The 25,341-nt window shown below is 40.2% G+C and overlaps 1 protein-coding gene and 1 long non-coding RNA gene across 3 annotated transcripts in view; one reads left to right on the forward strand and one right to left on the reverse strand.

Annotated features, from left to right (window-relative positions):
* Positions 1 to 25,341, reverse strand: part of EFNA5 (ephrin A5) — a 273,969-nt gene continuing 248,628 nt past the window's right edge. The window contains exons 3-5 of one of the 2 annotated variants that reach the window (XM_003981172.6): positions 10,135 to 10,200; positions 9,637 to 9,717; positions 1 to 4,455 (exon numbers count right to left, since the gene is read on the reverse strand). In XM_003981172.6, coding sequence (XP_003981221.1) covers positions 4,334 to 4,455; positions 9,637 to 9,717; positions 10,135 to 10,200 — 269 coding nt within the window. In that variant the 3' untranslated portion in view covers positions 1 to 4,333. The remainder of the gene's footprint in view (positions 4,456 to 9,636; positions 9,718 to 10,134; positions 10,201 to 25,341) is intronic. The other variant, XM_006927864.5, reaches the window with a different exon arrangement.
* On the forward strand, positions 4,454 to 24,841 carry LOC123379280. The gene is made up of 5 exons (XR_006583551.1): positions 4,454 to 5,789; positions 6,729 to 6,839; positions 7,780 to 7,977; positions 19,009 to 19,049; positions 19,624 to 24,841. It is a non-coding gene; the product is annotated as an uncharacterized LOC123379280 (long non-coding RNA).

A 25,341-nucleotide genomic window follows, 5' to 3' on the forward strand; every position in this document is an offset into this window, starting at 1 on the left:
TTAAAATGATGAAAATCTTTAATTTTTATTTAGGTATACTTGTACGGACACGTGTATATACAAATACAGATTGTATGGGTTGGTTTGTGTGTGGGTTTTTTTTTTTTTTTTTACATTTTCTTTCATGTTTATATAATGTCAGCATTTCAAAACAGCACTCGATGAGTAAGTGCAAAGGAACTGCAAAGCAGGGCAGTACAAGCACAGGACCACACGGAGCTGGACTTCACACCCAGACGCACACACAATGAGTGGCTTCAATGGGGTGTCAAAAGTAAGCATGGAAAGCGGATTTTGACTCATGGGTAACCTCCAACATGCCAGCATCTATTAAACTGTACAGACAATGGGAGCAAGCCCATTGTAGGGAGATTTGTCTCACATCCGAGCAGCTCTTGGGCAAATGCATGGGAAAAACTCAGTGATGCCAAACCAGAGACAGACCTGCCCATTCACGGTTCTGAGGGAAAATAAAACGTGGGCGGAAGGAAAGAGACAAAAAAAAATAAACATCTAAAAGGGGGGGGGGTGGTAGGCAAACGGGGGTGTTGGTGGAGGTGGTTTTCAAAAGAAAAAAACGACTGACCACAGCTCTGAGAGCAATGAATGGAGGGGAATTTAAACTGTTTTATTAATTTTGGAGAAACTAATGAAAATGGCTGCTGCCGTTGCTAAGGCACCAGAGAAAAACAAAGTCCCTGAAAATCCACAGGTACTGTGCGACTCTTCCTTTCACAATGACACAGGGAAACAGCTCCCATTTAACCTTCCTAAATGGACTGGCTTGAAACCCTTCCCATGCTTGAGCCACGTGGGATTCTGGCACCTCTTCCTGGGGAGAAATGAAACGGTCTATGAAAACCACCACAAACAGAAAACCAAACCAAAATCCAGAACTGTTACTAAATTCCCTAAACCTTTTTAAACCAACATGCTGGGGGAGGAAGAACACCACAGGGCTCCAACATCAGACCTTGAAAACAGTGAGGATAAAATATTGATCAAAAAAGTCATGTTGTTCCAGGTCCCGAGATGATGGAGTCTTACGACTGGGCGGGTGATGACCACACACGAGTCCTGTATGGAGCAGTGTCTCAGCCATTTGTGACTCTTCTTAGCCACGTATACATTGGATGTTTCAAAGCCTCAATGCATGTTTTGTATCCTGAAAGACTATTGTTCTCACTTACAAAAGACATAAGAATCAAATTAATACTTTATTATCAAACACTATATACAACAGAGGTCGCTAAGAATACAGAATTTAAAGAACGCAGTTTTTTTTTTTTTTTTTAATGTTTTACTTTTCTTTCTTCTGCCACCCAAGAAAGTACAGTACAAAACAATAGTCTAAACTAACACGAACTGTTACCTGGTCTATTAAAGGATACACAGTATCCACTAAACAGACAGATCCTTATTTCCCTGCTTCATGTTGCAAAGCCCTTGGCAACCAGGGGCAAAGGTCGCTGGGGTTTGACTAACTGGGGCTGAGAGGCAGCTCAGGCTGCCCTTCAGACTTCTGAGTTGTTTTTTGAATTAAAAGCTGCTACAAAATTGCATCGACATCCTCCTAAGCCCCCAGAGGGTTGTAACACTACCATAAAAGGCCACCAGCACTTTCTGGACAAGATGAAAACTGTCTGATACCAATCATTTTCTTGGAAACTCCGTGGCAAGCATTACCTACAATTACATCACTTAAAGGTAGAGAAGCACACTGTCTACTGGTGTGGATAGTCTTGCTTTTTTTTTCCTTTTTAAACTTAATTTGTAGTGGCATGATGAAGTAAAGGGGTCTAATTTCACTGTGAAAAATGAAAGACAATGGCAGAGAGGGCCATGAGTAATTATTTTATCATTTGTTAGAGACAAATGCTAGCAAAACCACAGAAGTCACCATTTCTAAAATGAAATTAGCACTGCTAATGTAGTTATGACTAACTGGAATCATTATAGGATCATTTGATTTCCTTGTGGTTATAGAACATGCAGTATTATTTTGGTTCTGACTATTGATCCATTTTAGAAGGTATCCGCCCCCCCCACCCCCACTCAAATCCCACTGGACCAACAAGCCGGTTAACTATTAATAAAAAGAAGTATTACTGGGTATTACTGAGAGCGCTGAGCATATACAGAGTTAAAGGAAAAAAAAGAATCCAATGCTGTGAACTTTTGTTTCAGTGAAATGGTGGCTGCCTTCTGTGACAAGACTCTGCCACTCCACAGAAGCTCCTGATGTCTGGGGGAACAGCACTGACGGTGTCTGCAAGGCCAGCAGCCTCACTGCCATGGTTCCAAGTGTGAACAGACCCGGCAGTAACATCCATTCCACATGGATCAGGTAAGCCCAGATTACATTTCAACATGTGTACAACTCTCCAGGGTGCAAGTGCCTTTACAGCTGCCTTTCATTCACATATTTTTCTAATTCAGAATTACTCACAATTTCGTAGCCAATTCCCATTCATAAAGTCTGTCCATACTGTGACCCCTCTCTTTTTTCATCTAGACATTTAAAAAAACCAAATACATATTTTTAAAAAGCCTTATTTCCTGGACCGCTTCCAACTTTTCACCTATGACATAATCATGGCATTTATTTTTGTTTGTTTGTTTTATTTTGAAAGGCATGGTTTCTGTTGACATGCCGGGCAGTTAGTAAAAAGGCTAGATTTCCTTTCATTGGTCTGACACTTTCCCCTGTCTAGGCTTTGGAGCTCAGTTTGTGAGCCTCACCAGTAGTAACCCCAAGCTTGTATTTCCTGGTAACCAACTGGAAATGTCCCTTGTTGGCCATGCTAAGATTCCTCAAACAGGGTCATCTTGCATTTATTCTCCTTCTGCCCCGCCCCCACAATGAAACAAGATAGCCCCCTATATTTCTAAATGTATCAAGGGATACCACTTTTTTTCTCACAAGTTTAAATAGGACAAGCATATATACTCACTCTCAGCATAAAGTATATCTAAATAATGTATTTTCTATTCTAGTGGATTTTTAAAAAAATATTTTGTTAAAGTCTTTGGGACTCCATCTTGTTTATCTCCCACAGATAAACACATGTTCCCCCTACGCTTCAGGCTGTGTCAGAAAGGGAAAGAATATAAAATCAACACTTGAAATTTTTTTATTCCAAACTTTGGAATTTTTATTCCAAATTTCCCTTTAGCCCTCCCAAGTAGTGCTGACTGACTCTCCTGGTGACAGGGGTGTGTGTCTGAGCCCCTGCAGTGGTGGAGTGTGGAGCAAAACGTGGGTACTAGGGTGGGAGTCGGGGAAAGGCCACAGCACACTGGCGCTCCAGCAAAGCCAAATCACATCTCCTCTGGCCACTGACCTCCTTTCCTTGGTACATATTGTCCCCCAGAGGAGTATCCAAAGCTATTCCATTATACACTCATCAACCCTGGCTTGTCAGCCTTGGGGAAGGTCACTTTATTCATAAAAATGCCTCTTTGAGTTTCTTTAAAAAAAAAATTGTAGCACCATGGTGATCTGTATTCAAAGGAAAAAAAAATCTGGTGTGCATTGCCCAGTCACCAAAAAAATTAGAGGCACTCACACATACACACCCCCACCAAACCTAATTTTCTCTGTTCTCACACTTGCTCTGTGCTAGCATTCCCGCACCCGACCTGCTTTCTAGAAAAAAAGGCTTCTTTCATGGAGCACAAGTTTTGCCGTCAAGAATGCTTTAAGACAGTCATCTTAAAACAAAACAAAACAAAAAAACCCCCAGTGTCTCAACCTTTTAGAAGCCTGTTCATTTATGTACTCCTAGAGGAAAGGGTGTAATATTATATCTATTCTTAATACCTCCCCTCTGGACTCGACACGGTGACACGATGCCCCGCACGATCAGCTTACAGTCCTGAATGAGAAGGCATAAATATTGTATGGGAGAGCACAACCCTCCTGGGCCTTGCCGTTCCTGGCTGCATCTGCCACTATTCTTCCTTGTCCGTATACCGCTGACACAGGACGCTAACGGAGGTGGGCTCTGAGAGGAGAATGCACAGGAGCTGACGACCACTGGTGTCACTGTGACAATTTGGCATTTTCATCTGGAGTCCATTTAACTTGGAAGGGGTGAGAGAAAGTCAAGGGCAAGGGCTAGGGGTGGGATGGGGTAGGGGAGCAGCCACTACTTTAGCCCCTCCTGGCCCCAAGTTGTTGCTTAGAATTCAGGCTGAAAGAAAGAAAACAAAAATCTGACATCTGCCAAAAAACCAATAACAAGTCCCTTCTTAGGATGAGCAGTTAGGTGGATCTCTGGTGTTCCAAGACCCTGATGTTTTCTGTGACAGGTGACGGGAGGAGACTGTGCTATAACGTCAAAAGCATCGCCAGGAGGAACAGTAGGATTGCCAAAAGGCGGCTGGGTATCCTTGGTGTTTGTGCCGCGTTCTCACCGCGGGATGGCTCGGCTGACTCATGTACGGTGTCATCTGTTCAAATAGAAAGCACACATTCCAATGAGATTTCACATCCTTAATAACTCTCTTGCAGCAGCCTGCTGTTAACAGACCTCGCCACCCTCTGCAAAGTAGGGTAATGAACCTTGTGCCACCATTGACTTTCATGTCTGCATAATCACTCATTATTTACAGCAAACAAAGGAGAAGCAGAGAAAATTGGGCTTTTTCAGCAATATTATTACCTTCCTTAAAGAGTGAGGGGAAAAATTGTACACAGACTGTAACCTCTGGCGTGTGACCTCCTTTGGTTTGCTCACTAACACACCTTGCACAAAGCTGAGATACCTGAATGCACCTTTTAAACCCAAGATGCCACGGAGAAGCAAGGAACAAGTTTGGCAGGGGAGGCTGTAGTTATATTGGCATGTTGGTGGTTGACCAGAATGGGCTGCCCGTTTCCTGCTTTCTAGCTGTTTCAGAGGATTAGTGTTGAATGCCTGGTTGTTGGTTACCTACGTGAATTGTCAGATAAGAAAAATTAAATGCCAAAACCGCATTTAAATTAACTACACATAATGCCCACTAAACCTCAATAAATGGTGCCCACTAGTTTGCCTACAATTGGGAATCAATTATGGTGCTATTTCCATTACAAACCCTGTATCTCCAGGATTAAATTACTTGAACTTGACTGTTTTTATTTTTATCAGGCTGAAGCTTGGCACATAAATTATCGGCGTGGATGCAAATTTTCCTCTAAATAAAATGGATTAAGTGAGGTAAGCTTCTTTTATTTAGCTATAAAGTGTTCTACGAGGCTGCCTCTGACTTTGGATAGCCTTCCTGATCTGCATGATTAACAGGCTTAACTTTGAAACAGGAACTTTGCAGCAATTAGTACCCAAAGATAGATTGGAGGCCTGCCTGGGAGCCATGCTCTGCTCCAGTTTTGGTCTTCTTCCTTCCTCCTGGCTTAACTTGTGCTTTTAGACTACATGTTCTCTGAATTACATGTTCTTGGGGCCAAGGTGGGGGAGGGGTTCAGTTGTAGATTTTATTTCAGCATCAGGGGGCCTTCCTGTTAGAGTGCAGAGACTGTCATCTTGTATTCACTCCAAGTGAGACTCTAGTAATTTGGGTCAGTTTTGTAGACCTCAAAGGATAATTCCTAAATATCCCGGCAGGACCCACGTACAACCCCTTAATGGACTGTTAATTCAAACTCCTGTAGATTGTCACACCACAAGTCGCAATGAGGATGCTTTCTTTTTCACTAGGTATCGTCACCATCACACTCCCTATTCTTGGTCCTGCAATGACCACTTTTCAGGCTCACAGGCTGGCCCTGCTTCAGACATGCTCAGGTAGGCCGTTCCCGTTCATCACGTTCATTGCCACTCTGAACTAGGCAATAGATCCTGGCAGTGTCCAGGCTCTGCCCTGCAGTGCTCTTAGCACCTGAGCCTGTCCTCACGTAGAAGCTCCTGCATCTCTGTGTCACGTCTGCTCCCCTTTCCTGGACCTCAGCAAACCTGCGTGGAGTGGCTCTTGGCTTAAAAGACCAGAGAAGGTTAGGAAGCAAGAATGGGAAGTTAAATGGATACAGAAGAAAAAAATATAAAGCCCCACATGGTGCAGCCAACGACTTGCGGTCTCTTCTCCTCTGTTCTTCTGTCAGCCTTGCAAATGTATTAAATATGTAGTGAGCAGGACTTAGACATAAGTGCCCTGAATGGCTCTGAAATTAAAATCCAGATCACTTCAGGAGCATTGATGTGTTGTCCATCAGAACAATAGAGAGTACTTCAGGTTTAATTTGTACCAACCAGAAACCCTGAGGCTTCCAGATTTCATTTTGAAATACCGTTTATATTTATACACCTGAAATTACATCAGCTGTTGGGTTCTTCTCCATCGTGTTTTCACTACCATGTTACCCAACCCTCTTCCTTGTGAAGTGTGGATGTGTACTGATAAAAGGTACTTAGGTAATATACAGGTACTCAGCATGCACTGAAAGGAGAGTTGCCCTCCCTGTTCCTCCAAGATGCTCCGCAAGGTCTAGCCAGTGCTCCAGGCAGCACAAGACAGGGTGAATGACCTTGCGGACATTGAGAGGAGGAAAGCTTTTGTTTTACCTACAAGTGAAGCATGAGGTTACATGTACATTTCAGTCTTCTAATTGTGGATCGATTTTTGGAAGTAACCCTTTTCTAAACAACTAACCAGGAAGTGCCACTTTGCACTCAAAGGGGAAAATCTGTCCCTTTAGGGCATCATGGTTCTTCTTCTCTCTGTAACAGGCTGGTCCTGGCTCGGGATTCTACAAACCATCCTTTGATTCTAGCAGGGCCTCACTGTTGGAAGATTCCATGGCCCCTGCACAGCAAGATGAAAAACTGGCTGTCATTTGGGTAAATCTGAGCAATTCCAAAATTCTAAGGAAGGATTCTTAAGCAAAATCTATCCCAATAGAAATCACATCTAAACATCAGAGAATTTCTAACACTCATAATGGTGAGTGTAGCTTAAAAGCAGAAAATATTCCTCCTCTGAAACCAAATCAAGCCTTGCCGCCTGCCTACCAGGATTCTACAATATGAGGGTTTCAATGGTTAATTGAGAAAACACGAGCAATATCTTGGAGCATATTATGTGGCATATGTCTGCCCTGAGATCATCCTGTATCCCTGATGATAGGAAACTGGCAGGCAGAGTGTGCAAGCAAACAAAAAAGACAAATACATTCCAAAGACAGGTGAATTAGTACACATTACCGAGAACATGCAGTGGGATCCTTTCAGGCTTTCTGCATTCATAAAGTCTAGGTCTATACTCATTCAACACAGTGGTGCAAAGCCACAAGTCTGACTGAAGTTTATGAGGAATAAGATGAACTACTCAAAGTTATTACTGCATTCATATAGCCAGGAATGGTAGCTCAACCTTGTCATAACTTTTTTAGTGAAGATGCTCACCAGAAAGCCCTTAAATACAGTCACAACTGACTCCACGAGCTTTTCTTGCACAGATCCCTATACGTGTGCACCCGCATTTCCACTCTCCAACGTATGCACTCACACACACCACATTCTGTTGAACTTCAAACTTCCGTCAGTTATATGTGCGTAGGTTTGGGGGCCATCATGGATTTTAAATGCTCAGTGAAAAAACCTATTTCCCAAAGACCGTGAAATATGCTCACATATGAATGCATCTTAATATCTTGCATTTTACCATTATTTGAATTCAAAGGTAATTTTCCTAATGCAGAGCAGTCCTCAGTGTAGCTACTGGTTACAGAGAAGAACACGCAATCTATTTTTTCTAAATAGTCTCATGCTCTCTTGATAGGCAATGGAATTTACCTGGAAAAAAGATTATTGGAAAGATATGCCTACATCTGCCACAATATGCATTAAAAAAAATCCTAATTCAGAATAACTTACGGTTACAACTTATGCCTGACTCTGCTGGTCATTCTACACCTGACTTACCAAGAAATGCAAAAGAGTAAAGTTCTCTTTACGAACATCTATGTTTCTACTGACGGTAAGTAAATCCTACTTTTACACTCACATTGGGATAGGAGTTGAGAAATCTGAACATTAAATTTGGATCAGTCTCAAACTAGTGATGCAACCTGGGCAAGTCTCAGTTATCAAGGGAAGAGTGTAGACTTTGTGGTCCTTAGGAGACAGCCCCTCTAACTCATACATCCTATGAGAGACCAAGTCCGCAAGCTTGTGAGGAGTCTCGTACCATGAAAAGCCACAGTAATGCTTCCAGATTTCCAGGACACAATTAAAATGTCTCTGTGTCGGCATTCATTCCTTGCAACTTTCTAAAGCAGCTAACTGATCCCTGGGGAGCCAAGAAGGCCTCTCAGAGCTTTCTTGTACACACCTCCCATTTGTGCTGGGGTAAGATGCCTGCCTTAGAAAAACAAGAATGCTTGGGGAAGAAAACCTGACTCTTAATGTGAAAGCTGTTTTATGTCCTGAGGCACCACATTTACTCGGGGTAAGTTTCCCTAAGGCTCACTGACTGTCCTAGTAACAATATTCCAAAGAGAAAGTGGACTACACAACACTTTAATTTCTAGGACCATAAAAAAAGAGAAGTTCCACTATAAATAGATGAAAAAAAAAGTCTCTGTTCACACAAGGTGGGGCGGGAGGGGGGCTCCCATCTTTCTGTGAAGAAGAAATAATTTTAATTCCATTAAGCTTTGAGAGTTGGGTAAGGAAACCAGTCAAGATATCAAGCCAAGTAGGACAAAGAGAGGAAACCACAGGAAGGTAGGCATATGGGGGCATCAAGGTACAGTCCTCACTGCACAGTGGATACAGGACTCCTATCCGTCCGAATCAGTCTAGTTACATTTATAACCAAATGGATAGTATACAGCACCATTTTATACTCAGTACACTACAGTGTAGTTACAGTGTAAATACTTTGATGAGTGCTTTTGTGGGTTTTATTTTTCTTCAGTGACAGGAAAGTTTGGGTGTGTGGAGATCAGCAGGAGAAAAAATGTATCCTTAATACTTATTTTGCCTCAGCCATCAAGGATCACATTGCACTGGGTCGATGACATAAATTTGGAGGAGCCACAAGTGTGTGATTTGTGTTGGGCAACGTGATTATACTTCTCCAGACCAATTGCTACTGATAACAATAGCACAAATAATATTTGAAATGAAGGTCTTTCGATCAGTTCAATGACTGCACGTGAATTGCTAGAGAAAATGAAATATGTTGAATTAGCTGCGATTTTGTGTAACAGTCTTGATTACTTTCATCCATAGATTTGGAAATAATGTAAAAAAATTTATAAGCATACACGATAGAATTTTTTTCTGTCTTAAATGAAAACAGATCCATTAATATTCACAGTGATTCACCAGCATGCTCGGAGGATATGGTAAAAAGTAGTGAGATTTTAGCATTCTGATGGGGCTTCTATATTAGGATACTGCATTACATCAAACCCATGTCCAAAAAAGAAAGGTCATATTTTATCTAACATGCATTACACGAAGATACTGGAGAATGAAGTAGAATATAAGTAATATTAGCGTTGCTAGCAATGAGCAAAAAGCAGAGCAACTATAACGTGCAAACATGCGGAGAAGAAGAAAGGAAAAAAAGTACGGAAGCACCAGAGAGAGATGCATTTGTTAAAAGAGATTCTCTAAGCATACTAACCTGCTGGTTCTAATGAATTTTCTACTTTGTCGTTAACATCGAAAACACGATCATGAACACCTATAGTTTTCATACAGCTATCTATAACAAAAATAGAGATAACAGCCAAATATGTTAGTGAAGACACCCTTAAACTCCCATTTCTTTCTTTTTTTTTCTTTCTCTCTATTTTTTTCCTTTAATTTATGTAGAGATCGTTTTACAATCAATGGCATGTGTCCAAATGCCAATATTGTTCCCATTTGCTGTGCACGTACAACAGTCTAAGAAACAACAAGTTAGCAACTGCTGTGTACTTAAAAATAAAAGCATCATGAAGAATGATGAGAAAAAATTTGATGAAAACTAAAACATGGATGTTGATATACAAAACAGATACCACACAGGATTTAACAGTAAAAAAAAAAAAAAAAAAAAAGTTTTACCGCCGTGAACCAGACCACACAATAAAGCATGCGCAATGAAGCCACCCTCTGAAGCTCATTCTAGTCAACTTACTTGTTGGTCTCACAAAGACTTTGAGCTTTAGACAGGACCTTCTTCCATTATCTGGGATTGCAGAGGCTGTGGATAAGACAAAATGAGAGAGAAAGGAGAGAACAACAACACATTATTCTTCATTTTCAAATGCAAATAGTCTACAAGAAACTGTTTCCTCAACAACAGGAGCATACTCTACTTTTTCCCAGAAGTTAAAACAAAAATACTTTTCAGATTGATGGAGACTGCTAGAAAGAGCTACTTTCCCATCCCTATCTTTTCTTTTCAATACAGTAAGGACTCATGCAAGAATGTTGGTAATCTACAGGAAAATACTTTGGATTTTTATTTCAAAGGCTCTTCCGTTTAACTTTATCTGTTATCAATTTTCTTTAAAATAAGAAGATAATGCTTGAGCCCTCCGGCCTTCATAGAGCTCCTCCGCATCTCCTGCAGGAAAAGGGGCCCAAGGTGAAAGTGCTGGCAAAAACCAGTAACAAATAGTTACAAGGCCAACTTAAACATGACCTATTTTTGCTAGGGAAAGCAAAGCTTTGTCTGTCCTGAAAGCCTGTCTGTCAGTGCTTTGCAGGTAATTCAATTAGAGGTTTTACTCAGAACTTGGCTCTGCATTCTATATGACTAAACCGAGCCCAGCAACTTCCATCATGCTATTATAAGTACAATATGCTATTGAGAAAGCACACTGGTGCAATGGTACATTTATTTTAAGAATTTTGCCACAGAGAAGGATGGAAGTAATAAAGTGGGCTTACCAAAACATGACAACATGTTTCAAGTTATAATTCATTTGAGGAAGAAACTTTCTTCTCCTCTTCAAGATAATAAGACTGTAAACTTTCTCTGCATTGGAAAGATTATCTCCCCTCAGTACACACAGCATAATGTCAAAGGGATTTCCAAGGGCGGTAAGACCCTTAACAATCTCATATGTTCACTAATGCATTCTAGAAATGACAGAAATTACAGAAACGAGTGCTGCATACTTTCCTCCCTGTGTGTTTGCTTCAAGTGGTTTCTTCAGAAAATGCAGATGACAGCAATTAAAACTCACATGGCTTACGGTTATTTGGTAATGCCCTCAGTGACAAAGTCAGGACCAGTGTTTGATATGCCTTCTCTCTCCTTTATTTTTTATTTTGATTCCTCATGGGAGCCCAGAAATTGAAAACGCTTAGTGCATAGGTGAGGGGATTCAAGATGCAAACTCCAAACTAATTTTACACCAGTCTCCTCCAGTAACTCCAGATCCATGTGCTGGAGAACTTATAAATTCACCACCTAAAAGACATCAAGCTGTAAAGGACCCCTAGTGTCACTATTCAGCACCTGTTGAAAACTCTTAATTCTAAGACTAAAGTATACAGAAAAGAGGTTTTTGTCTCTCCCCTTCTCCCCTCTGACAAGCAGTTAAGAAGTGCTAACAGCTGGCTTTGCTGTAAGCTTTCATTAAATCAAAGTCGGAAAAACTCCCTCTACTGACATTTACAGTAACTAGTGTGTTATTTAGGGCACAATATTTGCACTCTGTGGTTTGATCCAGGAAATGGTGTCCTTCCTCTGGACCCCAACTGCACATGTGCATGTCACAAATACAGTCCGCATAGGTGACTCCAATTCATTAGAAAAACCATGGGTTCTTGAGATGGTTTATATCTTATTCACGAGAGGTGGTGTGAAAAGGTGACACGTGGATATTTACACTGCCATTTTATGGACTTTGGAGCTGAGATCAACTCACTGCAAGCTTCCTGAACTTGATCTGCCACATTCAAGAACGGATTGAACCAAAGATCCTGCAAGACACAGTAGGCTTGCGGCAGGATCAAGTGTTTAATTATTTTAGTGGGGGCACTTTCTGGGAGTTGGTACAGGTCTTTCAGATTTATATGTCAGAGAAATCCTGTATATTCAGGACAGAAAAATCATTGTAGGGCACACAGGAATAACCAAACAGCAACAGATGATAAGCTGTCTGGGAAAAACTGAAGAGCGATCTCTCACCAGCTCTGAGAGATGGACAGTTGGCCTTAGCTACAGGCTGCTACACTCTTCTGTGAATTAAGGATATAACACTTAAAAAAACACATAATGTACTTAAAACAAAAACCTCTTTTCCAATCTAACTTCTGCATCACATCCTCCTCTCCCATCACCAGAAAAGCTGTAACAATCATGTGACCTACACGTTATACTATAACTATTAATTACACTCTAATCCTGAGAAAAATTGATGAACAAAGAATAAAAACATATAACATGAGTACACAACGCAGATGACATTAAATTAGCTACCTCTGCAACCTCTGACCTGAACTCATGCAATCAGTTCTTAACCCTTACAAGCTAACCTGAAAATGTAGGACATGTCAGGTCAGCGATAACTTTGGGTTCCTTGCTCACCCCACAGAGAAACAAAACCAAAAAGCCTAAAAACTTTTCATGTAAGATTTTAAGAAGCAGGAGTCTGGCTTTATTCCATGTTATGTTCCAGGTTTCTTAACCCCATACTCCCCAGATGACAAATGTAGGATGCCTTTATACTGTGTGCAAAACACAACACTATTAATTATGAATATTTGAAGACTAAAAGGTAATCTAAAAAGTGCTTCACCAGTCACAAGTAAACAAAAAGCAGTGGAGTGAACATTAAGAACACCAAATAACAGAGGAATTGAAAAATGTAACCGTCACACAAGTGAAGTTATAAAGAAAATCCTCTCGGGATCAATTATGAGCAAAAAGGAGTTGCACATGGACACAAGGGACTAAAAGCTGAAAATGTGCCTGACTTGTCTCAGGAGGTAGGTAGTGTTAATCCTGATAATTCTAGAGCCATGACAGTTTATAATGGCCAACACTATCTTCATTAAAATAAAATCTGTAACTTCATATCCTCCTTTCCTTAGAAAATTAATAGTCAACATTTGAAAACCGATGATAATTACTAACAGCTTCATCCATCCATTCAAATGCTTTAAAATTCCTACTATGTGCCTGCTTCCCTGTTAGGTACTAGGGGTACAAAGGTATGTCAGACACACTGTCCCTCTCCTTGTGTGGGTTCTTATTCCAGCCGGGGACATAAATATGAACCACATGAATATGAACCACGGTGTGATAACGGAGGTCTGTGTGAATTGCCAGCAAAGCTTTAGGCATGGACTTAGCTTGGTCTAGGAGTGGGAAGCTGTCCCAGACGTGTTTATCAGAGGGAATTTTATCGCCTACAGAAGCCAATCAACAGGATATGGGACAAAAGAATTAAAACAGTTCCTCCCTTGGGGCGCCTGGGTGGCTCAGTCAGTTGACCGGTCCACTTGGCTCAGGTCATGAGTTTGAGCCCCGCATGGGGCTCACTGGTTCCCTCTCTCTCTCTCTCTCTCTCTCTGCTCCTCTCCTGCTCTCTTTCAAAAACAAATCAACGCTAAAGACACAAAAACAAAAACAGAACACATTTCCTCCCTGAGTTGCCACAGTGGAGCTTTAGCAACCAAAATTAAGTCTTAACCAGCAACAGATGAAGAATAGCTAGACCTGAACTCTTCCCATGAACATACATGGATTTTGTAACAGACTTGGTCAAACTAAAATATAAATGCAACTCCTGTCTCAAACATTTGTCACATAATCCACATTCATATCCTTTTATTCGGTTTATTGCTTAAAATGCACATTTGGAGTCCGGAAGCTGGGAATAGGGGTAGGGGACCATTAAAACAAGTACAACCTCTCATTCCCTGATCTTAATAGAAACTTTATAAATCAAACCACAGGGTCCTTTCCCCCTACTGATCTGCAAAAAAACAATCAAAATCATACAACACGTAATGAAATATAATCTGAGGGTCTTCTGTGTTTAGAGTATCATGCTAATAAGGCCATGAAGGCTGCATATCCTCAGTCTGTTCCATGACCTCAGACAGGGGCCCCAACTGCAGCCATTCCTGAAAACCTGTTTCCTGGGTCTCCTGGGGTCAGCTCAGCTCAGCACTTATCAGCCAATCTGATACATAAAGGGGACCACATTCAGTGCCCCCAAGTCAGTACTTCTAGAAGATTTAGCGTTGTAAATGTAACAGTATTCACATCGCAACTCACTACAGGCTTATCAGGTGGACATGGCACACAGTATAATGGCACCATGCTTTTCACAGGTAGCTTGTGACCTGGCTCCAATTATTCTCACTTGAGAGCGGGCTGAACCTAGCTGTTTTTGCTTCTAACGAGTAGAATACAGGAAATGTGATAGGATGTCATTTCTGTGAGTGTGTTGCAAAAGACCATGACTTCTTTCTTGCCAGCACTGTTTCTCTTGCTCATGAAGCAAGGTGCTGTAGTGTGAGAATCTCAATGCAGAGGCCCAGTGGCAAGGGACTGAGGGAGACCTCCAGCCAAGAGTGTGCAAGAAACGCAATCAGCCAACAATCTGATGAGGAACTAGAGAGTGAATCCTTCTCAACTGAACCTTTAAATGATTGTTATCTTGTGGGAGACCCATACCCAGAGGACCCAGCTAAGCTACTTCTGGATCACTCATCCACAGAAACTGTGAATATTAAATGTCTTGGCCCCAAATTTGGGGGCAATTTGTAACTAAACAGCTAACTGATACAGTGCTATATAAAAACAACTTTGTGCTACCAAAAGCTTCCCATGGCCGACTTGAGTAAGACCTTAAAAGCTAAGGCACTGGGGTCTCCTCTCTGGAAAACCACCATGCCCTTTTCCACAGGGCAGCTCCTGCCTTATTCGGCTCCCACGTCTAAACAACTAGATCCCTTCCTAGTTTACTTTTCAAGCTACTGTTACAAGTCCACTTAAAATATGCCTTGAAGAGAAGTAATTATAAACTGCTGTTGAAGAAATACTACAAGATGTATCTATTTGTTTTCACTCCAGCCCTTAAAAACGGTTTTTCATTTTCCTGCCCATGCCACTTAGTTTGTTTTCGCTAATGCAGCCAACCTGTGCTTTTCTGTGCAATTATCATGTCTCACTTTAACTCCAAATTGCTGGGTGAACTAAAAGGAGCTTTGATACAAAATGTAAACTTAAATCATAAGACAGAATGCCCTTCCTCAAACAGGAGAAATAGCATGTACAGATGAGCTTAAAAACATGTGAACTAAGGGGCGCCTACGTGGCTCAATGGGTTGAGTGTCCAACTTTAGCTCAGGTCATGATCTCACAGTTCATGAGTTCGAGCCCTGTATCAGGCTCTGTGCTGACAGCTCAGAGCCTGGAACCCCCTTCAAATTCTGTGTCTCCCCTCTCTCCGCCCCTCCCCTGCTGGCACTCTGTGTCTCTCTCTCAAAAATGAATAATGTTAAAAAACAAATGTAAACTAAAAGGACTGTAATAATAAGTTAAAATTCTCTTCGTATCAAAAAGCTTGTATCAATTATCTTATACACAGGCTATTAAATTAAAAACAAACATTTTGAGATTTCAAGCAACTAAAAGTAATCAAGGCAGCAAACATCCTTTTTTGTGAAGAACCAGAAGCTTAGCAGATAGGGTGATATACTCTGGTATTTTCTTTCTCCACATTTTTAGGCCCAATACTGTACTCATCAGTCAACATTAACATCTCTGCCTAACCTTATTCATCCCCAAATCTTAATTCTAAAAGCCAAAATCCTTCTCCTTTACTGTGTCCCTTGTCAATCTGGGTACCTCGAGAAGTTGTATTTTTAAGAATAGTCAGCCACTTTCTTCTTCCTTTTAAAGAAATGAGTGTGTGTGGGAGCATTAAAAATGCAGTTTTCCATTATGTTTGCCACAGGCAATAGTTCTCAATTTGTGCAAGTCAGAAGAAGAGATAGGCTATTAGTTGTTAGCAGAACCTAGTCTTTTCTCTGCAGGTTTTCATGTAGTTTAACATACAACACAGATACATGCAAATTAGACCAGGCGACAGCAGAATTAAGCATTAATATTCCTTTCGCAATAAATGCTGAAAAAGTAAAGCTCACTTAAATAAACAGTACTACTGAAAATGTCTTCCAGAATTTAATGAATCAAAATCCATTTTGTATCTGTGCATGGAGGTAGGGAACAGAAGAAGTGGTGGGTGTAGGATAGAGATTAACAAAAGCCATATGGACTTTTTGGAAAATGGTTACCAGACCACAGAAAAAGTCTTAAAAGTTAGGCCTCTTGTTAGGAAAGAATATCCCAGCAACAATTGCAACCGGCCATCTGCCCTTTTTTAAAAGGCAGCACAACACCTAATTTTCATATTAAGAACAAAATGACCAGTTACGATGGAATACATTTCACCATTTTACCTTTTGAGGTTTAAAACTCACATGTTTTAATAACCTGCTCTTGGCCCCAGGTTTATTAAACTTCTATCCTAAGAGCAACCACAGGAGCTGGCTACATTTGCCCATACCTTTTATCCTTCCCAGCCAGTGGTGTTTCAAGACTTAAATCACTGGCAGGTTAAGGTCAAAGTCCCAGATGTAACACTTGGAAAAGAGGTTACTAAGTAGAGGTAGGAACCTTGAAGAAACTTACAATATCATGTAAATGCTAGATTCTCTGATAGGGCTCTAGGGATGTGTCTTTTTTAAAAAAAAACTAGAAAAGGAAGAGGGGTGTTTCCCACTGTATACTAAGGGTAGAGCAATGTACTCCAAGAGCTAAAACTTGTGTTTCAACACCAGGGAACTGTAACAGGGACAAATAATTAGAGTAAAGTTCAGGGAGAGGGAAGTGAAATTAGTTCCAGCTGTGCAGCCTCAGACAAAAGAGAAAATAGAAGGTACCACCCATCACACCCATTGCCCCCCTTTCCCTAGCTCTCCACCCCCTTAGGCCAAATTCTCACTGCAAATGCTAACTTAAGTAGTATTTAAATTCCAGGAGCTAAGCCTCAGAAGATCAATTATTTTTTCTTTGCAACCTCAAATAAATGGCTGAGGACAAGTTTCTTGCCACTGATTTCTAGGAAAACAAACAGGACATTATCATGCTTTTGTACAGATTTATTTCAAGGGTGGGCAGACTTTTACTTGCCTTTTAAAGCTCAATGACAATGAACTTATTCCTACTGCTACTCAAAAGGGTAGGGTCTGTCTCATATACTTTGGTATCTATTAAGGCATGACCAAAAAGTAACCTGGATTTTAGAGAATGCTTTTAAATTATCCTCTATACAGGAAGAATTTTCTAGTTCTTTTTAAGAAAAAATGAAGTCAGCTTAAACGTATCTCCTTCCATGATGTGACTGGAAAAATCCAGTCCACATAGGCACAGAAAGCGAGATAATATTTAGATAGTATTTTAATTGTTAACTGTATTACCTCATGTTCAGAGTTTTAAGTTCCTTCCTGGATATTTTACTTTAAAAAAAAAAAATCAACGGACAGGACATATTTTAACAGGAAAAGTAAGTTTTCTATTACAAATTGTATTGTAACTATTTTCTGAGACCTGGACTAGCCTGAGGCCACACTACTGAAATGACTGTCCCAGGTCATTAAGGTCAGATAGTTCTCTCTCTCTTGTTTGTGTTGATTTTGATGAATTTTGCCTGCTGTACCAGATAAGTATAATCTGACAAAAAGAAGACAAATAAGCAGAATGACTCACTTACAAAAACTCTTCTTCAGCTAGAAGCCACATAATAAAGGTAATAACAAAAACAAAAACTTAGACAAAAGGCAGAATTCCTAGAATCTCAGAGAGGAACTATTTATATTATTCCTTCTCCACAGGCTCTTTATGGCACCTCTATGATCTGTTATTGGAGTTTCTGTTAACTGGTAAGCAATGAGAGCCACGAATTCCATTCCTCATTTATACAGTATTTAGCAGGAACAGTGTATCATATAGCACAAAGGCAGCAAGACAGTCATAAGTCATCAAGTTAATACAATTCAAAGAAGCTCCGGGAAAAAAGCTATTATTTCTTTGCAGTTTCCATAACCACTATCATCCTGATCTTCCCGAGTGAGGGACCTTGGAATGGGCATGGTTTAGTGGTTCAGTACATGCACAATGATGATCTCAATTTTTTTCCTGGTTCACCTGTTCTGGCTTCTGTGGTGCCTTTCAGTCAGCTGCTTAACCTAAGTGGGCCTCTGTTTCCCTATGGAAAAAAAAAATTAAGTATGACCTCCTCTAGAGGAGCGGTAGGCTGTTAGCTTGCACTTAGAAATGCAGGTGACAGATCTCTTTAGATCTAGAATATCAGGTCACTATTCCACAGATTGACAGAACGAGTTCTGCCCTTACCACTCCTTCTGCACTTGGATTTCCCTCAGCAAGTAGTCCCTAGTTCTGAGCATACATTTACAGGAAGGGGAGGGGTCGGGTTATGGACAGTTGTGACAAAGTTCTTAGTCATAAGGAAAACCAAGGGGACACGTGTGACCTTTTACTTGTAGCCTAAATTAGAAAAACTGTATTCTACCATAGTTTTGATGTGGACATGGGGGGTAAAGGGGTTTATATGAGTAAGTGCGCTTTGGGGTGAGAGTTCAGAAAATTACAAAGGGCACTGGATGACCTGTTCCTTTTGAAAATCATGCTAAGATTCTCTGAGTTCTTTTTTCAAGCCATGTTAAGAGTGTGACCGTGCTATTGTATTAGAGAGATGCTGACCAAAGACGAGGACGTAGCTCCCACAGAGCAGTTAGGAGGCCAGGCATGGAGACCGCCTTTGCTGCTGGGCACAGAGACAGAGTGGAGGGAGCTCTGGTGCTCAGGGACCGCAGCCCAGAGGGGAGGCAGCCTGCCGCCACGCCCACACCAGTTCATGAGAAAGGTTCCTGCACCCGAATTTGATATTCTTTTGCATCCTATTTGGGTAAATATCTATTTACACATGTCAATTATGTCTTTGTTTTTCTTGGTCAGGAGGCTACGTTCTTGCAATGTCTGCCATTTCTGGAGCTAAGGTAAGTCTCTGGGCAAGGGTAGCCAGGCCCCATGGAACCCCAGAGGCCTGAACAAATGAATGTTCTCTCTTTAGAAGGCTAGATTCCCCCAAAGAGGAAGTCATTTAGGTACCAGGACTGTACATTTCGTTTCACACCCAGAATGCTTTCCTTGATGAAGGTTTCAATGTTGACAGAGCAAATAAAATCAAAGCTAAGGCTAAGAACCAAATGCTGGTTTGCTCTGGTTGTCTCTAACTAGGACCATTTCCAGGAAAGTTCATGGCTGTGCACTGCAGGGCAGCACAGTAGCCAGTCTTTCACAGTTGGCCCCAACTTCAATTTCTTTCTTTAACTCTCCCGCTCCTCCCTGCTTTAATCCACATTAATAGTTAGTCCCAACAATATTCTCTCCCAGAACCTCCCTGGCTCCCAAGTCTCCTATGACCTTTTCCTTTGCCTCTCAGAAATCCCAGCTCTCTCCGGCCACTTGAGATAGTTCCCCATTCTTCCAACAGGAAAATCCTCTTCTGGCTTCTTCCATGGATCTGTTTCTATCAGGTAATAGTACCTAACCCATTCTGTTTTGTCTCAGAGCTGTTACCCTGTGTCTCTGCTGCTCGGATTGGGAGTTCCCTACAGAAGGAGACCTGCTGGGTCCTCAGTGCCTGTGAATCCACTGCTTTGTGTGTAACATGTTTTCCAGAAGGATTTGGAGAAGGAGTCTACAGGCCACAAGAATCTGTCGAGCTGTTGACCAAACGGGAACGAAAACTCGGGATTAGAATAAAAAAGAAAATGGAGAGAGGGGTCAAGGAAAAGAAAGAAAGAAAGAAAGAAAGAAAGAAAGAAAGAAAGAAAGAAAGATCTCTTTTCTTGGAAGGCTCCTCCCTGTCTCTGCTGTCTTCTTAGGAAATGATCTTGGAAACTGTGACCTAATAGTCAAAACCTGGGGAGATATACAAAATTCAAGGAGGTATTATTTTTCATGTCTGCAATGTGTGGTTGAGGTGATAAGATGGAAATGAAAGGAATGTGCGCATCTTTAGGAGCCAAAGATGTGCAGAATCTCATGAAATGATCAGTCTGTGTGGAGCTGCAGGCCCCACCAGTAAATAGGAGAACAAAGGCAAGGTGATGGGAGGATCCGGTGACCTCACGCTTAAGGATAGAAAAGTGACACTGGGGCATCATAATCAGAGGTGAAGAGTGAAGCCATCCTGCCTGAAATCCTCTAGTCATTAAGACGGTTTGGCAAGTTAAGGTACCTCAAACACTACATGAGAGAGTAATCCCAAAATTGTGTTAGGGGATACGGCTGAGTTTAAAAACTAAGCATAGGCGTTTTTAAGAGAATCAAATCACAGAGCGAGTATTCTTTGTGTGTTAAAAAAAAGCACCTGAGAATGCGGAACCTTAATGCTTTCAAAGCGAATGACAACTGTGGCCATTCAGAATAACTGGTCAGACATGTCAGTCCAATTTAAAATATGTAATGGAGCAACTGCTTTATATTTTTGACTAATGACATCCTAGGTTACATAGAGTTTTAAAACATTTACCAGAATTAAAACATATTTTTCAGTTTCAATTACTATAAGAATTACTTAAATACTTGGGAGGGTTTTACAGTCCCACAATTCAAGTACTTAAAAAGGAAAGACTTCTCATGGTGAGCAGTGACTAATGTGTAGAATTGTTTACTCAATATACTGTATGCTGGCAACTAATATTACTCCATGTGTTAATTGTACTTCACTGGAGATACAATATATTCTCTTTACTTTTTATTTATTTTTAATTGGTTAAAGGAGTTTAATTAACCGAGTTTGTAAATGGAACCAAATATTTAAATTTCCTAGTCAAATATATAGAATAATAAGATAATGTGTAAATGAATGTGAATAGGCTAAATTTGAAAATTTAAACATTTTAAAAATGTGTTATCTTAATAAGTCAAATATCAAATTTGAAATCCAAACTAACCGTTTAAATAGACCTTCCTGTGGACATAAACTATCCTCTGTGCACCAAAAATATACTTGATACTTGCTTTCAGGCCATGGCTCAAATACTGCCGCCCTAAAGAGGCTTTCCATGACCACCCACCTGACTGAAAGCCTTATTCTCTCTTTTTCTCTGTCACTGCATCTAGCTCCTTTTATACGTGCTAGCGTAATTGGCAGTTAGAGATTTGTTTGTTTCCTGGTTTATTGTCTATTTCCCAATTAAACTGTATGCTGCAGGTGCAGTAACATTTTTTAATACATCACCGTGTTTCTAAAACCTAATACATCACCGTGTTTCCAAAACCAACCTTTGCTTGGTACAAAGTAGGCGCACAGAAAGTATTTTTGAAGGAATGAGTAAGTGAATGAATTAAAAACCAAATAAGCCAAAAATACTAAGGTCCATATATTACACAATATAACCAACAGAACCAAGGTGTTCTAGAAATCGGAGATCTTCACAGACTGATTGGCTAGGTTTTCCACTCTGTGAATATTACTTTTATATTTCTCTTGCTAAAATACAGAGCAATTTCATGGCTAGATGAAAACTTTGTCCGCTTTATTGCCACAGCAAACTTTTTGAGAGATTTGTTTACTGTTTGATTTGCCAGAAACCCCAGTTTAGCAAGGAGATAATGCACAGATGGCACCAAGATGCACAATAAAAGGTTTAATAAATCACAATTATAACTTTAACATGAAGTATATTAAATATCTCAATGATGTATTTTTTAGGAGCTTCTAGTATTTGAAAAGTACACAGAATGGAGAAAAGGATTACCATACTTCAAAATATGTTTCCATTTCTTAAGAAATCTGTGAAGCCAGCATATAAATACAAGCGTTCTATCCACTAGCTATGATATTAATACCAGTGTGCTATTTAAGTTTTAAGGAATCATTTACATTTTGATGCTGACTCTACATGTCATATAAATAGGAAGATTTTTTGTATAGCTTAGCATTTTGGGCAAAAAAATTCATTCTATTTTTCTTCTGCTTAGTTGAAGAGAAAGTACGTACTCTTGGGTCAACTTATCTTTTTAATCTAAGAGGTCTCAGTTGAAATTGACTTTGAAGTTTGCTAATTACAAAACTCAACAGGGGTTTTTCCTTATTTGGTATAACTCATATTTCTATTCATTAACCCCAGTTTTAAAAAGATTAGAAAATCTGAATAGAAACAACTTAAAAGTTTGAAGAATAGCCTCTTCCCCTGTGATATCTTCAGATACTTAAGTGCAAACTTCCCCTCATACAATCTAATTACAAATCTTTTGTGGTTGTGGAAGGAGAAGGTTATATTCGTACATTTTGAGCTTCCTAACAACAGTGCAGCAGGGAGATGAGAAATCGGTTGAATTTTTTTTTTCACTCCATATATTGGGAAAATTTATGTCTACCTGAGTTACGAGAAAATTGGGGTTCTGACGGGCAATCCTGCTAGCTGCTTTTCGTGGGGCCAAGCCACTGGGTTCAGATGCTTTCATTCTGGTGAAAAGATCATTACCAGGCGGCTCCGGGGAAGTTGGCCCTCCTGTAAGTGCGCTCCTTTGTTATGAATATGGAACAGATGGAGCCAAATCTATCTGCTCCGTAGGAACAAAAACACTTACAACCCAGCTCTCTCTATTAAAGACTCTACTTAGCTCCTTTATACCATTGGCTTTCTGTGCACTGCTGTGAGGTTTTGACTTTATAGAAAAAGGCACTTCATAAAAGCAACAGTTCTTACTCTTAAACCAAAGTGGCCTAAGAACTAAAGAAGATGAATACATGGTTTCACCCACAGGACTCCTTGGAGATATGCAGATATTCAATTAGGTGTGTGTGTGTGTGTGTGTGTGTGTGTGTGTGTGTAGGAGAAAGACTATTCAGTTCTGGTAAATGTCTGCTTTAAAACAACATGAAAATATAAAGGAGAACGATGAAGATGTCATGTTTCTCATTACGAGGATGGCATCTAATTGCTCTAGCATAATAAAATGCCAGGATTTAATTTTGTGTGTATGTCTGTAAGGCTAGCGAGGACTGTCTTGAACAAAAAATATGACCACGCACAACAAAATCATGCGGGTAAATATAATTAGTAATTAGGACCATGCCACAAAACAAAGGCTATATGATGCTTCCTCCCTATGAAAAATAGTAATAATTACATTCAGTATCATGCCCATTTGCTTTTATAATCAGAAAGACGTGAATGCGGCAGGTAAATCCAGTGCTTGTGCCTATTTATCATGCCAATGGGCTGAAACACATCCAAAGGCCATACCTACAATGTGTTCTTGCCAAGACGTGTGTGTTGACAGATAGGTAGGTGAGTCTCACAGGCTTCTCGGAGAGGATGCAGGACTGGGTGTGCACCTCCCCTACACAGCAACACGGGGAAAGGAGTGTCTGCCTTATTTCATTACATTTATTATACTGATACATTTAAAGTCTGGCTGCCTCTTCGAAGATAATTGAAAAAAGAAATTCTGTGGCAGGATGCTTTGATTCTGACTCAATCAAGTCTTCGGGCAAATTTCCTCCTGCCAGTGGAAGCACAGCTTGCCTGAAGTCGTAACCTTTGTTGGAGGAAAGGAACTGGCCTTGAAGCAGATCATGAAGCAGATGTTTTATGCCAAATCAGAGTCTGGGGATACGTAGGCTACTGCAAATAAAACTCTTCTTCTGTCTGTTCAATCATTTCAATTCCCTGCAGTGTGAAATATGAACTTGCCAACAAATGGCCAGCGTGCTGTGCCTCGCAGCAGGGGGGGAAAGTGCCACAGCTGTGCCAGAGACTGGAAAACTCGAGACGCGCGTGACATGTTCATTATTTCTCTACAGCCAGGGCCTGAGCCAGACCGTTCCCCAGAACCCAGACGGAGGGCAGGAGCTGGACTGCCCAGTACACCCAAGGGTGAAAGACATGATTTCCACCAAAATGAGACACACGACTTGGACTGATCTCTTGGATGACCCCAGAAGGTCAGTCTTTACGACAAGAAACCAAAGGGCAGATCTTCTCTGGGTATGAATAGATTGAAAAAATAGGTCTGCCAATGATCACAGCTTTTTTTCTGATTTTATTAGCAGCCTGCTCTGTGAGCAATAAAAAAAAAAAGAAAAAGAAATAATGAAATACACTTCGAGCCTCAAAGCAACTATGGAAGATTGAAATGGCCCAGTGAAGAACCTATCAAAAAGATATCTTGTCTTTATCAGAAAGACGGAATTCTGGAAACCATCTGGCATACTTGTTGCAGGCAAATGTAATACTAGTTCCTTCTAGTGTTCTGCACTGGCCTTCTAGTTTATTCTGCATTAGTTTCTCAATAATCAAACAGCTAATTTATCTAAATTAAAGAAAAGTAAAATTAACAAGTTTCAGTTTGAGGTCCTTTGCAACATATTGAACATGCATATTCACACATACCCTTATAGCTGTAATCCTAGATTATAAATATCCCATATTCAGTTCTATTGTGAGATTTTTCAAAGGTTATTCACATGCTTTCTAGTGCCACATTCTTTCAAGTTTTAATCACGAGCTCCTTAAATAGAAGTCATTTGCATCTGTAAACATTCCCTTGCAATAGTATTTAGCAGTATATTCTCTTTGTGCAGAGCTACTTTAAAAGGAAAATAACCTTAATATGGAATAACAATCAAGCACAGGCAGAAAAAGATAAATTAGAGGCTTGAGGAGCCTCTGTTGCCCCTTTATGCAATTTCTGAAAAAAAAAATGTTTGAAGTTTCTCAATCTTAAAATAGCCCAGAATCACAGTTTATTTTGGATGATGGATTATAGGAATACCACTCACATAATCCAAAGCATGACCTAAATTATAAGGACATTTTCAAGAAAAGAAATGAGTTTGAAATAATTTATTATTTTGAAAAGAGTCCAAATAAGTACACATGGTTCAAGCTCAAAATGATAGACCATTATCACAACTAATGGCCAAAGTCCTCATTAGTTTAGCATTTCTAAATGGATGCCGTAGTCAATAAATCTGTCGCGGAATGGTTACAAATGATTGTTGTAAGGGATTAATAACAAGACCTATATTTTTATTTTAGGATTCTTTTGGCACCAATTACTCTAGAATATTATTTCTCCATAATGTTTCTTTTTCTCTATTTAACTTGACCAAATACAAATTAGAAACATGAAATTATTTCTTAATTGATACGGAGCTTGGTGGGAGGGAACTTCACTTCAGGATGCATATTACTAATATTATTATAATAGCTACCATTTATCTACTCTTTCTACACACCAGGCACTGTGCCAGGTTTATTAAATTTA

The sequence above is a fragment of the Felis catus genome, chromosome A1 (genome assembly GCF_018350175.1).
Source record: "Felis catus isolate Fca126 chromosome A1, F.catus_Fca126_mat1.0, whole genome shotgun sequence".
Taxonomy (NCBI): Eukaryota; Metazoa; Chordata; class Mammalia; order Carnivora; family Felidae; genus Felis; species Felis catus.